Source organism: Kogia breviceps, chromosome 6 (assembly GCF_026419965.1).
Source record: "Kogia breviceps isolate mKogBre1 chromosome 6, mKogBre1 haplotype 1, whole genome shotgun sequence".
NCBI classification, from domain to species: Eukaryota; Metazoa; Chordata; class Mammalia; order Artiodactyla; family Physeteridae; genus Kogia; species Kogia breviceps.
The window spans coordinates 84,404,337-84,424,583 of record NC_081315.1 but is presented as its reverse complement, the minus strand read 5'-3'; the positions used below and the strand labels follow the sequence as shown (position 1 = coordinate 84,424,583).

Below are 20,247 nucleotides of genomic sequence, written 5' to 3'. Positions count from 1 at the left end.
GGTTTCTCTATTCTAGGAAACAGGGGGCAAGCTAGTTATAATTATGTCTAAAATAAAGTAAGAAGGCACTTAGTAAAAAAACTTCTTTGAGTAAATTGTATGAGCTTTATTGCATAATCTCTGTGACATCTATTTTGGTTACACAATGGCCTTATTTTTTTACTTATGAATTCTTTTGCTGTATTCATCATAGTTGAATTAGACTGACAAAAGAGCTCCATATAAATAAAATGCCATTATATATTGTCTTTAATTGGCAGATGATTTTATCAACAATTTGAAAGCCTCCCTCTTCCACTCTCTCAAAATCCTGAAAATATTATAGAAAATTGAGATCCCCAAACATATTTTATTTATTTATTTTTAACTTTTTTTATTTTGGGCCACACAGTGTGGCATGTGGGATCTTAGTTCCCTGACCAGGGATCGAACCCATGCCCCCTACATTGGGAGCACGGAGTCTTAACCACGGGACTGCCAGGGAAGTCCCCCAAAACATATTTTAACAGTTCGAAGAATAAAATAAGTAATGCCCAGCTATCTTAAATGTAAAGCTGAGTATGGCTTAGCCAATACCCAAGAACAAAGGGTCTCCAAATGAAATATAGCATCAGAGAAGGAAGGGTTAAATCTTCAAGGAAGTTCGTAAATTTTAATAAACATTTGGAGTAATTTTAAACAGTAAAAAACATGTTAAATAGAGCATTTCCTGTTTACAACTATTTTGTTATCTTAATTGAATCACTCTTATTCTATTAAGATATGAAATGAAATAAACTTTCTTACTATTTCAGAATTCAGTCTTTCTTGTTGTTTGCAGTCCAGCGTCTACACAGCCTTGATCTGTTCAATACACAATTTATCTAGATATAACATCATTTCTTATCAGTACCTACTTTTTCCCTCTGTAAATCTGAAATAACCTTTTGAAAGTTGATCATACAAATTTCCTCTTGATTCCAGATGTGATTCCTTTCCAGAGGTGCTTGATGAGTTTGTTTTACCAAAGCACCAGGCTCTTTATAGATGTTGAGGAAATCTGCTAACTTATTAGGTATAATTATATTTAATATAGTATATGAAAATGATATTTAAAATAGAATTTAAAATGTTTCCATTCCCTCAACAACGACATAATTGGTGTTAGTTTTATCCAGGCACTGAATGGTGCGTTATATTTCTCACTTTAGAAAGTTTATGACTTATTCAATAATAGATTAAATGGTCTTGTTATAGACAAAAATCACAAATAGTTGAGTGTTTAAATTTCTTTCCCTACTTAAACAAAATGCATAGTGATGTTTTGCTCTCTTTTTAAAAAGTAACTGTGTTGCTATGGATTGGGATAAGGATGGAGATATCCTAGCAGTGATTGCTGAGAAATCCAGTTGCATTTATCTGTGGGATGCCAACACAAACAAAACCAGCCAGTTAGACAGTGGCATGAGGTAAGGATAATTTTTTTTTCTATTTTAAATCTTCACTTAGAAATATCATTATTTGCAGATTTGATGCTACAAATACTACTTTCATTATAAAGATGCATTGATGAGTTATTTTCTTATAAAGGAAAAAGTTCATTTCTTTTTTAATTGTTATATATAATCTTATTAATTTTGTTCAGTTAATTAGAATAAAGTTGTTATGATTATAAAATATGACTTCTTAAAAAGTTGCTTTCAATGGAACAGACTAAAATGTCCAAAGAAGAGAGAAAACGTATATGGGAAAATCTGGAAATGGGATTGACTGCAGGCATGGGTGCATCTAGAGGTTCTAATGATGCAGTCAAGACTGTCTCCATCTCTCGGCTCTTCCTTTCTCTGTATTGACTTCTTCTAAGTCAGACTCTCTCTTTTTTAAATTTTATTGAAGTGTAGTTGATTTATAATGTGTTAATTTCTGCTGTACAGCAAACTGATAAAGTTAAACATATATATATATTATTCTTCATATTCTTTTCCATTATGGTTTATCACAAGATATTGAATATAGTTCCCTGTGCTATACAATAGGACCTTGTTGTTTATCCATCCTATATATGTAAGTCAGACTCTTTTGATGGCTACTGGCAGGTATCAGCTTATACCATTCTTCACAGCAAGTTATGCCAGAGGAAAGAGCATGCCCCTATCACATTACTAGTGTCCACTCATTTCTTCAGAAGGTCTCTGAATAAGGTAGGCAGGGCCATGGGGTTAATAATCCTACCCAGTGAAGAGTGGAGTAAGGATGGGGCAGTTCACAAGTGGGAAAAATCCTGGGCAGGCAGAATAAATTGCAGGTCTCTGCTAAAATGGAAACCATTTTTCCATATGGAAAAGAAAAACCTATCAGTATTTACAACTAAAACTGCAATTTTGACCTTGGACAAGTTGCTTAACCTCTCTTTAAGCCTCAATTTCTTCATATATGTAAAGAGTGTATAGTAATAATAATCTGCTTCATGGCATCATGTGGCCTGCAGGTGGGCAGGAAGAGATTACACACATACCATAAGATTAGACTATACCTTTCCAACTTACTTACCAAGGAATAACAGAGCAGGACCAAACATCACCTTAGCGCAGGTTCTCTTGACCCTCCAAAGTGACGCATGAGACATGCATCCATAGGCAATAGTGTCTGACTAACATCAAGTCTTGCTAGGTCTGAGAACCTTCATTTCTTGCTCTGTCCTTTAACACTTCTGTACATCACTTTCCAGAAGGATTTTACACACCCTGTGTGCTTCCATTCAAGAGGATGTTTATAAACATCAAGTACTGCTTCTTGAACCAAATTGAGCATCAGTGAGGCCACATCCTGACCCAGAGAAAAATGCATAATTAGTCCCAGGTGTTTCGAATTGGCAGCTCTGCCTTCCACTGTCTTATCTTCCCCCACTTCCATTTTCTCACATCATCTCAGGATTGTTGTGATAGTTAATTGTATGCAGTGGCCAGGCACCAAAATAAGAACTGTAGATGTTATTGTAATTAGATGTTATTGTAATTATCAATAAGGTAAAATTAAGGGTGTTTTACTGCTGCTATTAATATTTAATGTCTAAAGGCCTTTGGCTATAGAAAGGTATACCTACTACTATTTGTTTTTTGTTAATGATCAATCTAATACATCATGATAGTTAACAATTTTGAATATCAAGTTTGCAAAATTTTCTTAAATATTTTGCAAACTTAAGTTTCCTTTAAACAATTAAAATTTCATTTACAAATTTAATCTGATTAGATTCTTCTGTGCACTTCAAACAACTAATTCACAAAGCATCAAATATAATTATTACAAAACTTGCTGCAATGCCACTTAACTATCTTAAATTATTAGGTTAGCACAATGGGTTGAATTTATTTCATCATTTTTACTAAATGTGTTTTTTATACCTTTTTAAGATTATAGTGGTACTTACCCTGATCCTACCTAGGCCTACAGCAGTAATCATTTAGTTTTTTACCTGGGATACAGCAATCTTTTCAGAGAAACTCTGAGTACAACATATGGTTCATCAACCAGTTGATTCTTGGTTGGATCATGGGACATGGTTGCTTTTCCCAAGGCCATTCACACCTGAGTACTGGTCATCCTACTCAGCTTCTTTTCTAATTGACCTTCAACTGTAATATCAGCCAGAATTTTACAAACCTGTGCCTTTCACATAGGTTGCCTTTTTTTTTGTAGCCAGGTGCATTTTCCTAAAATAATATATTCATTACATTTTTCTTGGCCAGAAATATGTGTGATTATTATATGTTGGCCTGATCGGTTAGCATAATTGGAAACATATGTATGTCTTGGGATCTTACCGTACTTTGTAGGAACTTCTAGAGGTCTTATCTCCTAAGAGAGGAAAGATAAAACCCATTCAGTTAACTCTTCTTTTGAAGACATTTGATTACTTGATCTTCTTGGAATACACTATTTAACCCTCTTTCTAGTTGGTTGTTGTGTGACTGTTAGTACTGATCAGCTATTGACTGGACTAATATTGTTACACTACTCTTACTATATGTGACCACAGTTGCTAATCAGACCTTGTTCTTGTCATATAGTTTCTCTTTTCTCTGGTACTATTTAGCTCACTCCAGTTTTTTTAATTCATGTTTTCTGAGCAGCAGACTCCAAAATGGGATTAAATGTGTAAGGTGTTTATCACAGGAAATATCTGTGAGGGAACAGAGAGGGAGAAGAGGTTAGAAGAGCTGTCAGACCACAGTGCATGTCTGACCCTTGTAAAGGAGAGAGGGAAGAAAGAAAGGGGGGTAGAAACATCTGGGACCGCAGCACAGTTCTAAAAAGTTCAGCTAGGCCCAGTCTGAGCCAAGGTTACCATCAAAGGAGTCCTGTGTCTCCCAGGAATGGGCCTCAGCAGGACCCCTGCCATGCACAGTCATTGTCTGGGAGCAGCCCGTGGGAAGGTGTGGTCCCAGCATGTTGAGGTGATGGATTCCAGTGCCTAGCATCTGGGGGCTTTGGTCGGTTACACTTCATATAGTTGGAGATCTGAGAGGCATATTCTCAGGGCTGCTGTACCTACTTAAACTGGGAGACAAATGCATATTTATGTTTTATAAAATATGTACTTAATATCTTTTATAAAGTATACTGTATACTTAATATATTCAATAATTGTAAATATATACTCAATTGAAGAAAGCTAGCAGCCTGGTATATTAATACTTCTTATTAAAATTAATTTTTAGCTAACCATTTTATTACATTCACTTATTATTACAACTAACTTTTCGTATGCTTTAAGTGAATTTTTGTCTTCCAAGTATCATTAGGTTTTATGGCCTTTCACAAACTCAACTTGTTTCAATTAAATATGTAATTTTTAATGCTCAAACTCCCCTAATTTAGCCAGAGGAGTCCCCTTTAAGCTGACTTTTGTGCTTTTATTACTGCCCTCAACATTCTTGAAAGCTGTGTTGCTTTCTGAAAACAGTAGCTTGATCTATCAGTGACTCACAAAGTTTAGCTGCATCAGAATCACCTGGAGAGCTTATGCGAACACAGACAGCTGGGCACCACCCCCAGTGTCTCATGCAGTAGGACAGGGATGGGATTTGGGAACTAGCATTTCTGAAGTTCCCAGGTGATGATGCTGGTCCTGGGATTGTATTTTCATAACCACTTTTCTAGATCCATTGTGATTTCTTTCCTCAATATATAAATGAGCTACTCTCCAAGGAGTCTTGATTGCCTTTAGTAGGGGATTGTATAAAAGTTCAACCTGTGGATCCTAGAATGCACAGTAAGAACTGGTGGTAGGCAAACGTGCCTTCTACCTCCTTCTGAGCTACTCTTAACAGAGCTGGAAAATGTATGTCCTTTTTCATGAATCATGAATTCCCAATGATTTTTCCAGTTTAGTATATCATATAGTTGGACCCTACTTTTTTTAAAAGCATGAGATGTTATCATCCATGAAGATTTTTACCACAATTAGAGTTACAACTATCATTAGTAGGCAAATTAATAAGTATCTCATCATGAGTCATCTGATGAAATTTGAGATTCCATCATGACTGAATTGAATCCTATATTCATCAATACATTTGTATTTTTTTTTTTTTTTTTTTTTTTTTTTTTTTTGTGGTATGCGGGCCTCTCACTGTTGTGGCCTCTCCCGTTGCGGGGCACAGGCTCCGGATGCGCAGGCCCAGCGGCCATGGCTCACGGGCCCAGCCGCTCCGCGGCACGTGGGATCTTCCCGGACCGGGGCACGAACCCGTATCCCCTGCATCGGCAGGCGGATTCTCAACCACTGCGCCACCAGGGAAGCCCAATACATTTGTATTTTAAGTCTCACTCACCTAAGATCATTTTATAATGTCTCAGAATGTCTTTAGCACTTCTTCGTTGTCCTAAAGCATTAAGTTGTAATTTTGTACTTTAGCTTCTAAGTAGATGTTAAAACTATTCATGAAGTACTTTTTAAAAGGACTACTTAGGGGGTTATAATTGTGAATTGTTTAGTAATTTGTATCTTAATGTTACAGGGATCAATTGTCTTTCCTTCTTTGGTCAAAATTTGGAAGTTTCCTGGCTGTTGGAACTGTTAAAGGAAATTTGCTTATTTATAATCGTCAGACATCTCGAAAGATTCCTGTCCTTGGTAGGTCGTAGCTGGAAACACTGCTAAATATTTGAGATGCTTTACATAAATGGAAATTTTACCACCTCAGATTTCCCTGATATTGCAAGAGAAATTTTGTAGTTTAAAATTAAGACTTACCCGGTCAAGCCATACATCTATCTAAACTAGAAGATCCATCTTCACTACCTACTAAGAATTTCCCAGGCTATATAACAGGTTGCCCTAGGGTGAGCCTGTGCCTTTGGACACCAGTACCTTAATAGCATGGCTTCCATCTGTCCCTTTCTCACCCAGATTGTGCCTCTGGCATGGAATAGCTCAGATATGTATCAACACATTAGTAGATGGGCTAAAACATTTGGTGGCTTCTTGGACAGAGTATATCCAGATTCCTAATTCTGACCCCTCACTCTCTCCAAACACCAATTTAGTCTAGGAGTGGACTTCGAGTTATATTTCCCTCAGGGTATATGACTGGAGGGTATGTGTGTTTAATCCTTTGACCTTCTTGGTTCAGTCTCTTTGATTCCCCCAGCCTCTGGTCACCTAGCATCTGCCCTGGGACTCCCCAGGAGGAAACAGTATCGATTCTTTTCAATTATTGTAACATCATGCTGATGAATGGTGAAACAGTGGGCTTAATTACATACAGGTGGCCAGTATAATTTACCACTAATGAAAGAATTAAATCCTGGAGATAATAGTGCCCACAGAATACTTGAGAAAGTGCCTTTCAATTAAGGACACTTGTTCATTTCAAATTATTTTCACATATATGTATATCTTTCATAGGAATATTTTTAGTGCTCTAGCTAAACAGTTATGTCATTGATCCATCTGAAAAATTAAACTAAAAACTTTTGAGTTAACAAAACTCTGCTTTCACCATATAAATTAATTTGTTTGACTTAAGTAGGCATTTTCTATATCCCGCTTCATTTACAGGTATATTCTACCAGTTAACTTTATAAGCCCTAGAAAATTTGACACTTGAGGTATAAGAAAATAATTTGTCAAAGCATGATTATTTTGTGTCAGTATCTGTCATATATACATGATTTTATATGTGATCTTTGTATTTAATATGAATATTGATTCTAATCTCAGCTAATTTATTTCACTGTGTAAAATGGAAAAGATTCAGGCTAATTATATATTTTAGGTCCTTTAGCTGCCTCTTTCAGAGTTAGTTGTGATTTGTGGCTCTGCTTTTTTTCCTTTGAAATAATTTACTTTCCTGAAACCAAGGCATTTCACTTCCAATAGCAGCTGCACAAATGCATGGTTTTTACAGTAGCTAATGTCTGTTACCTTGTTTTGTCATGCTCTGATTTATTTCCTTGAACTAGACTAGATATAGGCAGTTCTCACTTTGTATGCTTCTAACATGCATGAATTTCATTGTTCACAGTGTACCTAATATTGCCAGTCTCCCAATAACATGATTTACATTTCAGTGGCCATAGTATGGTAACTGTAAGTTAATACTAATTAAATGAGTCAATACATGTAAAGTGCCCAGAACAATGTTAAGTAAGCACACAAAACATGTTAACTGTTATCAGTGAAGTTAAGGTTAACCTGAATTCTGAGCTCTAGAAGAAAAGGAGAGATTTTCTTCTCCCTTTCTTGGGTATAGAAAGAAGTTTGTCTTTCGCATCTTTCCACCTCTCTTCATGTACTCCTTTTTTCCCTTCTAACACCCATTACTTTGGACACCCAGTTCCAGTGTACCACTTAAGCCACTTAATCTATGATCAGCAAAATCTCCTATATCCCAGTCTCTTCTCTGAATGTTCCCTTCACTTTTGTGCTCTGGTCTTCTAATTTGAAATACTACCTCTATAGTCTCATATTTATCTCTTCCAAACTCCAGACTCATACATCCAGCTGCTCACTCAACATCTCCAATGAGATTTCTAGTAAACACTTCAAATTTAATATCACCAAAACCAGTAGTTTTCCCTCTCATCATTGATGGCATTCCATCCTTTTAGATATTTAAGCCAAACCTTATCATCATCCTTGACCCTTATCTTTCTTCTACGTTCCATACCTAATTTGCCAGAAAATCTGGTAGGATCTATCTCCAGATATCTCCAGAATCAAGACTGTTCTCATCACCTCTACTGCTGCCACCATGGTGTGGGGCTCAGACGTCTTTGACCTGAATTTCTGGAATATCTTAACTGATCTCCCTGCTTCAGATCTTGCCCTGCTATAGAATATCCTCAACCCGGAGGCCACAGTGACCCTTCTGCTTGGAACTCTCCAGTGGCTCTCCATGTCACCCAGGGTCAAAGCCCTCACTGTGGCCAGCCAAGCCCTCTGTGACCTGGCCCTTGGCGACTCTCTGACTTCATCTCTTACCCATCTTCTGGGACTTCACAACTATACTCTTCTCCTACCTGAGCCTCTAATGCACTTGGCACACTCTGACCTCAGGGTCTGCTCACTTAATGACTATTTATTTAGAGCCTGCCTTCTGCACACATACTGTATTAGGTTCTGTAAGGGGTACATGAATAAAATAAACATGATCTCTGTCTCAATAACAGCTAAAATAGCTAACATGTATATGGCATTTCCTATATGCCTGGCACTCTTCGAAGTGCTTTAACTCGTTTGATCCTCAACCCCTATGAGAGAGCTCCTACTATTATCCCCAATTTTTGGATGACGTGACTAAGGAATAGAAAGGTTAAGTCACTTACCCATGGTTTTGCAGTAAGTAGTGGAGCCACTTATTCAAAATAGGCAGTCTGCCTGCAGAATCTGTATACTTAATTAACCTTGGGGCTCTTGAGTATTTATCTATCCCAGGACCTTCAACAAATGCCCTCAGTGTCAAGCATGCAATTTCAACCCCAAAATGTGGTTTTTTGCACTGTCTAGATTGCTTAATGAAAAAAGTCCTGATACTTAGTGGCTATCTAATATCCCTCACTAGCTAAATGAGTCAATTCTTAACGCAAGTCTCACTAAGGTGCATTCAGATTTGTACCTCAGTGTTATCATGAATCATTGTATGTACTTTAGTTATATACGAATAGTCAAAACTGTGATGTTGAATCTGCTTATGCCAAGGATCTCCCACACTGTGAAGCTGAATATAGTGAGATAGCTTCAGTGCTTTGAGATTTAAGCACATTTTGTGCTTAAGACATTATTGTGATAGGTTTGGTTATATGGTAAACAAACAAACTTGTCAAGTGGTGGAATATCTTTTTATGTTATGACGTATGTTCATATGCACATAAAAAATTGGAAAACAGGATTGGCCTCATATGCCTTTATCTTGATTTACAACTTGGTAATAAACTGTTTTAAATAAGATTGCTTAGACACTAACTGCTTTGATGAGATTTTATATTTCTTGTCTGTTTAATTTCCATAGTATATTACCTAAACTTTCAGATTAACATCACAGATATCTAAAATTTTTTTTGAGAAATCAATATGTACAAAAATCATCTCTTTTTCAGGAAAACATACTAAGAGAATCACATGTGGCTGTTGGAATGCAGAAAACATGCTTGCTTTAGGTGGTGAAGATAAAATGATTACAGTTAGTAATCAGGAAGGTGACACGATAAGACAGGTAATACGGTAACATCTCTTTGGTCTGCTGTATTCAAATTTTCTTCCAAAACAAAGTTTGTCTATCAAACTGATCTATAAAATTTTAAAATCTCTATGTGAGATATGTATACAATAACTTCACATTCTAAACATCAATTTTTTTTAATGTATTAGGACATTTTTCTTTAATATGAATACTTTATCCAAATATCCTCCTTTGTACATTTCCCATTGGCTAGTATTAGCATGGATTATCAGCTTTGTCGTTATAGTCAAACAGTATATTTGTGAAATAACTCTTATTTTATATATGTATATTTACGACATAAATGTTAACAACTGGACTCAGAGTCAGGTAATGTAATCAACTGCCTGATTCTAAAGCCCACTCCTTTAGCTGATATGTTAACTTGCTTCCAAACTAATTCTAATTAAATTTAGTTTTAGGATTAAATTTTACTGATGTTCAAATTTCCCAAGATTGATTAGATCTTCAGAGGCTCCTCTCAGGGAATTTGTATTACCCATAGCTATAGAAGCTCACCAGTGGCAAAATTTCACTTCGGATGACTTGGCTTATGATTTATTACTTCTAGAGCAATATTGACATTCTTTGAATACCTGCTAGTTACATGGCACTGTGCTATGTACTACAGAAGAAATATGAAATATGACTACAGAAGACATAAGAAATATGGCCCTATGTTAACTAACTGTTGCTGCATAATAAATTACCCCCAAAACTTAGCAGTTTAAAACAACAAACATTGCTTTGCAGTTTCTGTGGATGAGGAATCCAGGTGCAGCTAAGCTGGGTGCTTCTGCCTCAGGGTCTCTCATGAGGCTGCAATCATTTTATCAGTCTGAACTTCAGTCTTATCTGAAGGCTTGACTGGGGACCACAACAAAGCAGCTGGCAAGAGAGTGAGAATAGTCATTCAAGACTTAAGCTGCAATCATTAATAAATAACCTGATCTCAAAATTATTTTTGCTGTATTCTGTTCTCTAGAGGTGAGTCACTAGGCCCAGCCTACACTGAGGGGCCAGGATGGGGATTACACAAAGGCATGAACACCAGGAGGTGAGGATCGTTCCAGACCATCTTAGAGGCTGCCCACCTTAGGCCCCCTACTCTCAAGAAGAGAAAACTAATCATGATAAAACATATATCGTCTAATATGATTATCAAGTTGTGTGATATAGCTTACAAGTCCTATAACATTTGTGAGATAGAGGAGATAGATGAAAGTTGGATGGTGAATCTGTAAGAGAAAAGATGATCTAAATCAGTCAGGGTATAGGCTAAACTATTGTAACAATGAGACCCCAAATTACAAGGACTCTAAGAATATGGTAGTTTGGGTGGTTTTTCCACTTTCTTTTTCTCATAAAACAGAGAGGGATAAGCATGTCATCTATGTATCTCTGCATCTCAAGGTTGTAAAAAGTCCCCTTTCCTTCCTTTCCCTCCCTTCCTTCCATCTTTTTGTTCTGCCATTTTCTAGGGTGTTTTGCCCTCATGTACATGGTTAAAGCAAGCATACCAGCACCTCATTTCAGCTTCAGGCAAGGGAAAAAGAGAAATGGAGTGCAAGAAATTTGTGAACGACCTAATCTGGAAGATGCAATCATAACTTCCATTCATATCATATGACCAGAACCTAGTTATATGGTCACACCTTGCTGCTGCCAAGGAAGCTGCAAATTTAGTCTGCCTAGGTGATCATGTGCCCTGCTAAAACTTGTTTTAATGGGTTTTGTAAGACATTTAGCAGTCGCTGTCATTCACTCCAAGCAGAACAGAACAAAGATAAGAGGAAAAACTTATTACAGCTTGTTCATGGCTTATTCCAGACTCGACTGACTGAAGATTTGGACTTTGATTGAGAATTTATAGAAGATAAGTCTGAAGAATAAAGTTGGTTCTTGTATCTGGAAAGCTTTGAAAGTGAGATAGAAGTAACTCAATCATGTTGAGCAGACCATAGCATGATTACAGTGGTTCTTAAGGAAGGTTAATATGGCATTACAATAAAGATGTTAAAAAAAAAATATATATATATATATATATAGCATTACTATAAAAAATAGTTTCTAGAAACCTTGTAATTTTGATCCATCTATATTGATGTCCTTTAGAATTAGAATGCTACAGGTCCCCCCTCTTGTATCCATATCACACATCATCAGTAGATATTGGCATTTTTTTCCTTCACTGAATCAAGACCTTAGAATACTTTTCCACACATAACATCCAAGGAAGCCACTACCACTGAGCCATTATTAACATACAAGACAACTATTTCCCATTTTTAATCCCCAAGGAGTATGCTTCCAGAATTTGACATACTACTTAAGTTATGATGCAGTAAACAAAACATATAAGTATTGTTTTGTCTGGTATTTTCTCTGCATTGCTTTGACTTGGCTATTCTGCAAAGCACTCCATTGTAACTTGTGTGGATTTATCTTTATTTATCCTGCTGAGGACTTGTCTTGCTTCCTGAATCTGAAGATTGCTGTCTTTCATCAATCCTGAAAAGTTCTTAGTCATTATCTCTTGAAATTCACCTCTTGCCCTTTCTATTCTGTCTTTCCAGAGCAACTGTTATACATATGTTGGATCTTCTTATATCTGTTGATCTCTCTTTCAGTTTCTTTTTGTCACTCTTTGCAATCTTCAGGATAATTTCCTCAAATCAGTTAACTTATTCTTTCTTCAAATTTGTCTAATCTTCTGTCCATCCCATTGAGTCTTTATTTTAATGGCTCTACTTTTTATTTGTAGAAAGTACTTTGTAGTTCTTTTTAAAATCTGCCTCGACTTTTAAAGAAAGTGGTGTCTTTTCTTATATTTATGAGTCCTTTTATGTTTTTAGCCATTTTAAATGTATTTATTTTATGCTCTCTTTCTGATAATTCTGTTCTTTTTAGATCTGGTGACTCTACCTCTTGATCCATTGTTTGTTTCTGAGTTTTCTCATTTTGAATTGTGAGCTCATCTCCAGCAGAGCTTGACTGTGGAAGTTTTTTGCAGCCTTTGAAGGGGCTTTAGATTCGTTTTGGCCAAACACTGCAGGGAGTTTCTAGACCACTCAAAGTATAAGTTTGGACCTTAGACCACAATGAGCATAGAAGGGAAAGTCTTTGATTTTAAAAGAATTTTTTCTGACCCAAAGCCCAGCTTGAGCCAAATGGGCTTCCTTATTGTCTCCCTTTACCAGCTGCTGCTCTGGATATCTGCAGCATCAGTTTCTGCACACACTTTGGTTTTCAATTTGATCTTTGCTTACGGTCCCTGGAAATCTTCCTAACCTTCTTTCAAGCTTATCTTAGCCATTTAATAAGATATGTGTTCAGTTTCATCCAGAATTTCTAGAAGTTTGTAGCAGTGAGATTTTCAGGTTGTTAGTCCAACCTGTAACAGAAATGAAAGCAAGTTACCTGTTTTAGTAATAGGATGAATTTGAGTTTGGGGTTTATTCATAGTGATAGTATTTTCACCCTTGCAGACACCAGTGAGATCAGAGCCTGGTGACATGCAGTTTTCCATGATGAAGACTGATGACCGAACCTCCACTGCTGAAAGCACAGTAAGAGTTCTAAATCAAATCTAGGCCCAAATTATTTTGGTAATTTTTTAGGATATTCTGTCTCCTTTTCTAGTATGGTTCAGAATCTATAGTGATAAATAAATTATAGTCCTTCACATTAAACCAATGTAGGCCCCAGTTTCTCAGGCCTAAATGTTTTTTCTGCTGCCACCTAATATCACAGCAAGTGAGGACCGTTTCCTGTTACACTTACTGCTCTTCTTATTGTTATGGTAGCAAAAACAGTGGGGGCACCTTGAAAAGCAAGAGTATTGATTTCTCTATGTTTTTTTAAATTTTCACTCTATCAGATGTGGGAACCAGAGCTCTGGAAACTATAGTTTTATTTTTTTAATACCTTAGATTGTTTTCCCTGCCACATTTTGACATTCTGAAATCCAGATGATTTTCACAATCAACAAGAATATATTTAATGAAGTAATGTTCCTTTATTTCTCAAAAAGCTATTATTAAAGTGATAATAACTCCTAACTGGTAGCATCTTAGAATCAAGGAAATATATCAAAGTGTTTCTCTTTACATATATATATCCATTACCCTAATGAGCCCAAATAAGTAATGCACTCTTTTCTTTCCCCAACACAGTTAGACCCTCAACTGAGAATTATAGTTAAGTACCAACTTGTAACAGTGGGATAGTAGTCTAGCCACACTGACCAGTGCCCTGCAGGTGATGGGAAGAGTGATGATATAAAAAGCCAAGCTAGATTATCCACACAGGTGTGGACCTGTAATCCCAGATAGCCTAAAATCAAAATCAGACGGCCTTAGGATAGAAGACTCTCTATACTCCAGATATGAATTTAGTTTCAATGGAACTATGTCAGACCTACCTTCTTGTACTGCACAGGACTCATATTAGAGGTACAGAGAATTTTTAAAGGTTATTCCATCGAGTTATTTTGGTGTACTTCCAAGGGTGTATTGCATATATGTGAAGCCAAGGATCCTTTCCAGACTGTATATTAGTAAAATGTTGCAAATGTTTTGAGTTAGTCACATTGTTACCCTACTAATTATAACATTTAACACCCTAAATTTGGCTCATTGTTTTTCTAAATTAGGTTTATGCTCTTTAGATTTGCTTATTAGTCTTTTCATGAAGTGCTGAGTAATTCATTTCATAATCTCTTTTCTTTTCTGGCAGATAAGTGTAGTGGTTGGCAAGAAAACTTTGTTTCTTTTTAATCTGAATGAACCAGACAGCCCAATTGATCTGGAGTTTCAGCAGCGCTACGGCAACATTGTCTGCTATAGTTGGTATGTACAAAAGCTCATTACAGAAGGATACCCCATGTTTTCCCTTACTAATTATATTTAATTTTTGTCTGTAGCATTTTCACTTCTCTATGTAACATTTTCTGGATTATAGTCTATGATTTATTATGTGGAACTACCTAGCATATTATCTGGCAAATAGGCCCTTGATAAATTATATTCTCTAATTCCTTAGTTTTAAGGTATTTGCTTATTTACTGTATTGCAAATGATAGTTAATCCCCCTTTTTACTGTATTATTGCCTTCGTTACTATAGGTATGGTGATGGCTACATCTTGATTGGTTTTTCACGTGGAATTTTTGTGGTCATTTCCACTCATATTCGAGAGATCGGTCAAGAGATATTTCAGGCTCGTGACCATAAAGATAGTCTAACCAGTATTGCAATATCACAGACCCTTAACAAAGCTGCTACATGTGGTGATAACTGGTAAGTTATATTCACATATTCCCTGGAAAACTTATATAAGGAATATTTAAGAGATTCAACAAGACATTGTTAACTAATGTGAATCTATCAACCATTGTTGCGTTGTTAGAATATGTTTGCAATTGAAAATTCCTAACATGCCTTTACCTCTGCCTTTCACACTCGGGGTAATACCTAAAATACTAAATGCGTACTAAATACAAAACCTAAAATGGAGTATGCTTGGAAATCAATCTTAAAAATAAAATAGGCACTTCTGGGTAACATGGAGTAAGCACACTCCACCCTGTCACTCTCACTGAATACAGCCGTAAAACCTGAGCAGAATCCATGGAACAGCTATTTAAGGACTCTGAAAAGTAAATAGTAGCAGGCAGATTGGAGAAGAAGGCCGGAGTTTGAAGTATCACTGAGCCAGCGGTGAGTCTCCCATTTGTCTTCTGGTCTCTCTCAGCCAGGACTCAAGGCAGCCTGAAACCTGGACTCTGGATGTAAGCACCGGGGCAGAGAGAGAGAGAACTCTGAGAGAAGCCCTTTAGTTCTGGCTCAAGTTGCAGGAAAGAGAACTCCTAACACTCAGAGAAAGTTGGGGAAATCCCCCAATTTTCTTATTTTTCTTTCTTTGTTCTCTCATGCCCCAGCCACCAAGCAGTCCAATCATGGCAGTGACAACAAGGACCCACAGGCACCTAAAACTCTGAGGGAGGGTAACCTTCCTCTCCAATTGGAGGAGATGTGGTCCCGAGAAGGTGGGGCATACCCTTGTTCTTTATTTTTCTCTCTGTCCTCTCACTACTTGGCTGTAGGCACAGTTGTAGGAGGTATAAGGCAGAGCAGAGCAACTAGAGCCCCAGCTCTCCTGCTGGAAGACCAAAAAGGAGAGCCCCAGGGAACCAGAATATACCAGGGAGGTCCTGGAGAAGGAGAGACTCTGGAAAGCAACCCTATAAAGATATGTATGAACTCCCAGGTTCATCCCTGAGCTGTGTGTGTGTATCACATCCTAAACACACACCAAAGACTTTGAGAACTGAAATAAGGGATAGATCATAGCCCATGTCCTATACTGGCCAAAGAGTAGGGCATACAGGGACATATCCGAGTACCACTGCAAAGGCTTTGGAAGTGGAACTGACATTGAAATCATAACCCACAGAAGGCTGGTTAAAATGTGTGGCCTGAGGCTTCCCTGGTGGCGCAGTGGTTGAGAGTCCGCCTGCCGATATAGGGGACACGGGTTTGTGCCCCGGTCCAGGAAGATCCCACATGCTGCAGAGCGGCTGGGCCCGTGAGCCATGGCCGCTGAGCCTGCGTGCCCAGAGCCTGTGCTCTGCAATGGGAGAGGCAACAACAGTGAGAGGCCCATGTACCGAAAAAAGAAAAAAAAAAAAAAAAATGTGTGGCCTGAACCCAACTGGGCTGATTGCCTGCTTAAAAAAAGAAAAAAGAAATTACCCTTCTCTGTGGGATTTAAACAAGACAGAGTCTCATAACATAATATTCAAAATGTCCAGAATATAACCCCAAATTACTTATATGAAGAATCAGGAAAATTTCAACTCACTTGAGAAATGGCAATCAAAAGACAGCAATGCCAAGATGATGCAAATAGCAACTGTTATAAAAATGCTCCAAGAAGTAAGGGCTAGCATTCTCAAAGCAGATGGGAACAGTCTCAGAAAAGAAATAGAGCCTATAAAGAAGAACCAAATGGAAATTCTGGGACTGAAAAAATAATATTAATGCAGTGTATGTAACACCAGAATGGAAATCACAGAGTAAAAGAGTTGGTGAAGTTGAAGGTAGAGCAATAGAAATATCCATTCAGACCCAGAGGAAAAAAAGATTGGAAAAAAAATAAAATGAGCAGAGCCTCAGGGACCTGTGAAACTACCGAAGGTCTAACATTTGTGTCTTAAGAATCTCAGAAGTAATGGCCGGAAACTCTCACATTTGGCAAAAGACATAAACCTATATATTATAGAAGCTCAGCAAACCCCAAAAGGGTAAATCCGAAGAAATCTAGGCCCAGACACATCATAATCAAACTGCTAAAAACTGAAGGCAAAGAAAAGATTTTGAAAGCAGCCAGAGAACATTTTGAATGACAGCAGATTTCTCACCATAAAACTTAGAGGTCAGAAGGAAACTCACAACATTCTTAAAGTGCTGAAAGAATTGTTAACCAAACCTCTATCTATAGCCAGTAAAAATATCCATCAGTAATGAAGGTGAAATAAAAACATTCTCAGATGAAGGAGAATGAAGAGAATTTACTGCCAGTGGACCTCCTCTAAAAGAATTGCTGAAGGAAGTTCTTCAGATAGAAGAAAACAGATGACAGAAGGAAATTTGGAACATCAAGAATAAAAGAAAAGCAACAGTAATGGTAAATAGCTGGGTAGGTAAGGTGGAGGCAGGGGAGACTGTTGGTCACAAGGGCTGTTGGTGAAGTCACATAAGGAACTTAACATTTGCTTGTGACTGTGGGCTGCTGTGTAGGGCATGTGTGTGCAGGAAGGACTAGTGTTAGTTTAAGGTCCCTGCAAGCCACTTGGCCAAAGTAGATGTCAAGGCAGCTACATCATGGTGTAGCTTAGCTAAACTCTCAACAGACTTGGACCATGCTGTAAACCAACCAGACCTAGCAGACATCTACAGAACACTCCACCCAACAACAACAGAATACACATTTTTTCCAAGCATTCACCAAGGTAGACCATATCCTGGACCATGAAACAAACTTCAGCAAATTGAAATTGAAATCATACAAAATGTGTTCTCTAACTATCATGTAATCATGCTTGAAATCAGTAGCAGAAAGACAGCAAGAAATTCTCTAAACACTTGGAAAGTAGACAGCCTACTTCCAAATAACTCATGGGTCAAAGAGTAAATCTCAAAGCAAATTTAAAAATACATAGAACTTAGTGAAAATGGAAATGCAACATATCAAAATATATGAGAGGCAGCTAAAGCATTTCTGAGAAGAAAATTTATAGTATAAATTCATACACATGAAAGAAAAGATTTCAAATCAATTAGCTAAGTTCCTACCTCAAGAAACTAGAAAAAGAAGAGCAAAAGAGGCCCAGAACAGAAGGAAGAAAATAATAAAGAGCAGAAATTGAAAATTTTAAAATAGGAAAAAAATTAATTAAAAAGCTGGAATTTTTGAAAAAAATTGATAAATCTCTAGCAAGGATGACAAAATAGAGAGAAGACACAAATCACCAATATTAGGAGTGAAATAGAGGTATCACTACAGATCTGAAAACCATTAAAAGGAGAAAGGAATACTACAAACAACTTTATACTCAGAAATTTGACAACTTAGAAGATAGGGAAAACAACCCAATCAAAAAATGGGCAGAAGATCTAAATAAACATTTCTCTAAAGAAGACATACAGAGGGCCAAAAAGCACATGAAAAGATGCTCAACATCATTAATTATTAGAGAAATGCAAATCAAAACTATAATGGGGGGCTTCCCTGGTGGCGCAGTGGTTGAGAGTCTGCCTGCTGATGCAGGGGACACAGGTTCGTGCCCCAGTCCGGGAAGATCCCACATGCCACGGAGCGGCTGGGTCCGTGAGCCATGGCCACTGAGCCTGCGTGTCTGGAGCCTGTGCTCCGCAATGGGAGAGGCCACAGCAGTGAGAGGCCCGCGTACTGCAAAAAAAAAAAAACTATAATGGGGTATCACTGCATACCAGTCAGAATGGCCATCATCAAAAAAATCTATAAACAATAAATGTTGGAGAGGGTGTGGAGAAAAGGGGACCCTCCTACACTGTTGGTTGAAAAGATACGTGCACCCCAATGTTCATTGCAGCATTATTTACAATGGCCAAGACATGGAAGCAACCCAAATGTCCATCGACAGAGGAGTGGATAAAGAAGATGTGGTGCATATATACAATAGAATATTACTCAGCCATAAAAAAGAACAAAATAATGCCATTTGCAGCAATATGGATGGACCTAGAGATTGTCATATTGAGTGAATAAGTCAGACAGAGAAAGACAAATATCATATGATATCGCTTATATGTAGAAACTAAAAAAAAATGGTACAAATAAACTTATTTACAAAACAGAAATAGAGTCACAGATGTAGAAAACAAACCTATGGTTAACAGGGGGGAAGGGAAGGAAGGGAAAAACTGGGAGATTGGGATTGACATATACATACTACTATATATAAAATAGATAACTAATAAGGACTTAACTGTATAGCACAGGGAACTTGACTCAATATTCTGTAATGACCTATATGGGAAAAGAACCTAAAAAAGACTGGATATATGTATATGTATAACTGATTCACCTTTCTGTGTACCTGAAACTAACACAATATTATAAATCAACTGTATTCAAAAAAAAAAGAAGCAGTTTTTCAAAAGCCACTAACTACCAAAACTCAACCCAGATGAAATAGATAATCTGAATTAGCTCTGTAACGATTAAAGACATTGAATAATAATTTTAAAGCTTCTGAAAAATAAATCTTCACATCCAGATGATTTCACTGGAGAATTCTACCAAATATTTAAAAAAGAATTAACGCCATTTTACAAAATCTCTTCAGAAAGAGGAGGAAACACTTCTCAACTTATTCTACAAGGCTAGTATTACACTATACCAAAGCAAATAAAGATAGTATTAAAAAAAGAAAGAAAGAAAACTAGAGACCACTGTCTCTCATGAACTTAGACACAAAAATCCTCAACAAAATTGAGCAAACTGAATCCAGCAATGTAAAAAATAATTGTACCTCATGACCAAGTGGGATTTATTCCAAGTATGCAAAGCTGGCTTAACATTCAAAAATCAATGTAATTACCATATCATCAGTCAAAGAAGAAGAATCATATGATCACATCAGTTGACACACAGACACACAAAATTTCACTAAATTAACACCTATTCATAATAAAAACTCTCAGCAAATTAGGAATAGAGGGGAATTACCTCAACTTGATAAAGAACATCTACAAAAACACTTATAGATAACATTATATTCTACAGTGAAAGACTGAATGCTAGCCCCCTGAGATTGGGAACAAGGCAAGGATATCCACTTTCATTACTCTAACTCAATCTAATATTAGACATTCTAGTCACTGCAGTAAGGCAAGAAAAAGAAATAAACCACATCCAGATTGGAATGGGAGAAGTATAACTATTTTTATTTGCAGGTGACATGACGGTCTATGTAGGAAATCCCAAGGAATCTA

At 37.0% G+C, this 20,247-nt stretch overlaps 1 protein-coding gene across 7 annotated transcripts in view; it reads left to right on the top strand.

Annotated features, from left to right (window-relative positions):
* The window catches only part of WDR19 (WD repeat domain 19), an 86,344-nt gene that overhangs the window by 4,375 nt on the left and 61,722 nt on the right, over window positions 1–20,247 (top strand). For 3 of the 7 annotated variants that reach the window (XM_059067034.2, XM_067036266.1, XM_067036265.1), the window contains exons 4-9: window positions 1,323–1,448; window positions 6,003–6,118; window positions 9,586–9,701; window positions 13,196–13,276; window positions 14,445–14,557; window positions 14,833–15,006. In XM_059067034.2, the coding sequence (XP_058923017.1) occupies window positions 1,323–1,448; window positions 6,003–6,118; window positions 9,586–9,701; window positions 13,196–13,276; window positions 14,445–14,557; window positions 14,833–15,006 (726 nt within the window). Of the gene's footprint in view, window positions 1–1,322; window positions 1,449–6,002; window positions 6,119–9,585; window positions 9,702–10,692; window positions 10,765–13,195; window positions 13,277–14,444; window positions 14,558–14,832; window positions 15,007–20,247 lie in introns of those variants that run through there. The other 4 variants (XM_067036268.1, XM_067036269.1, XM_067036271.1 and 1 more) reach the window with 3 other exon arrangements.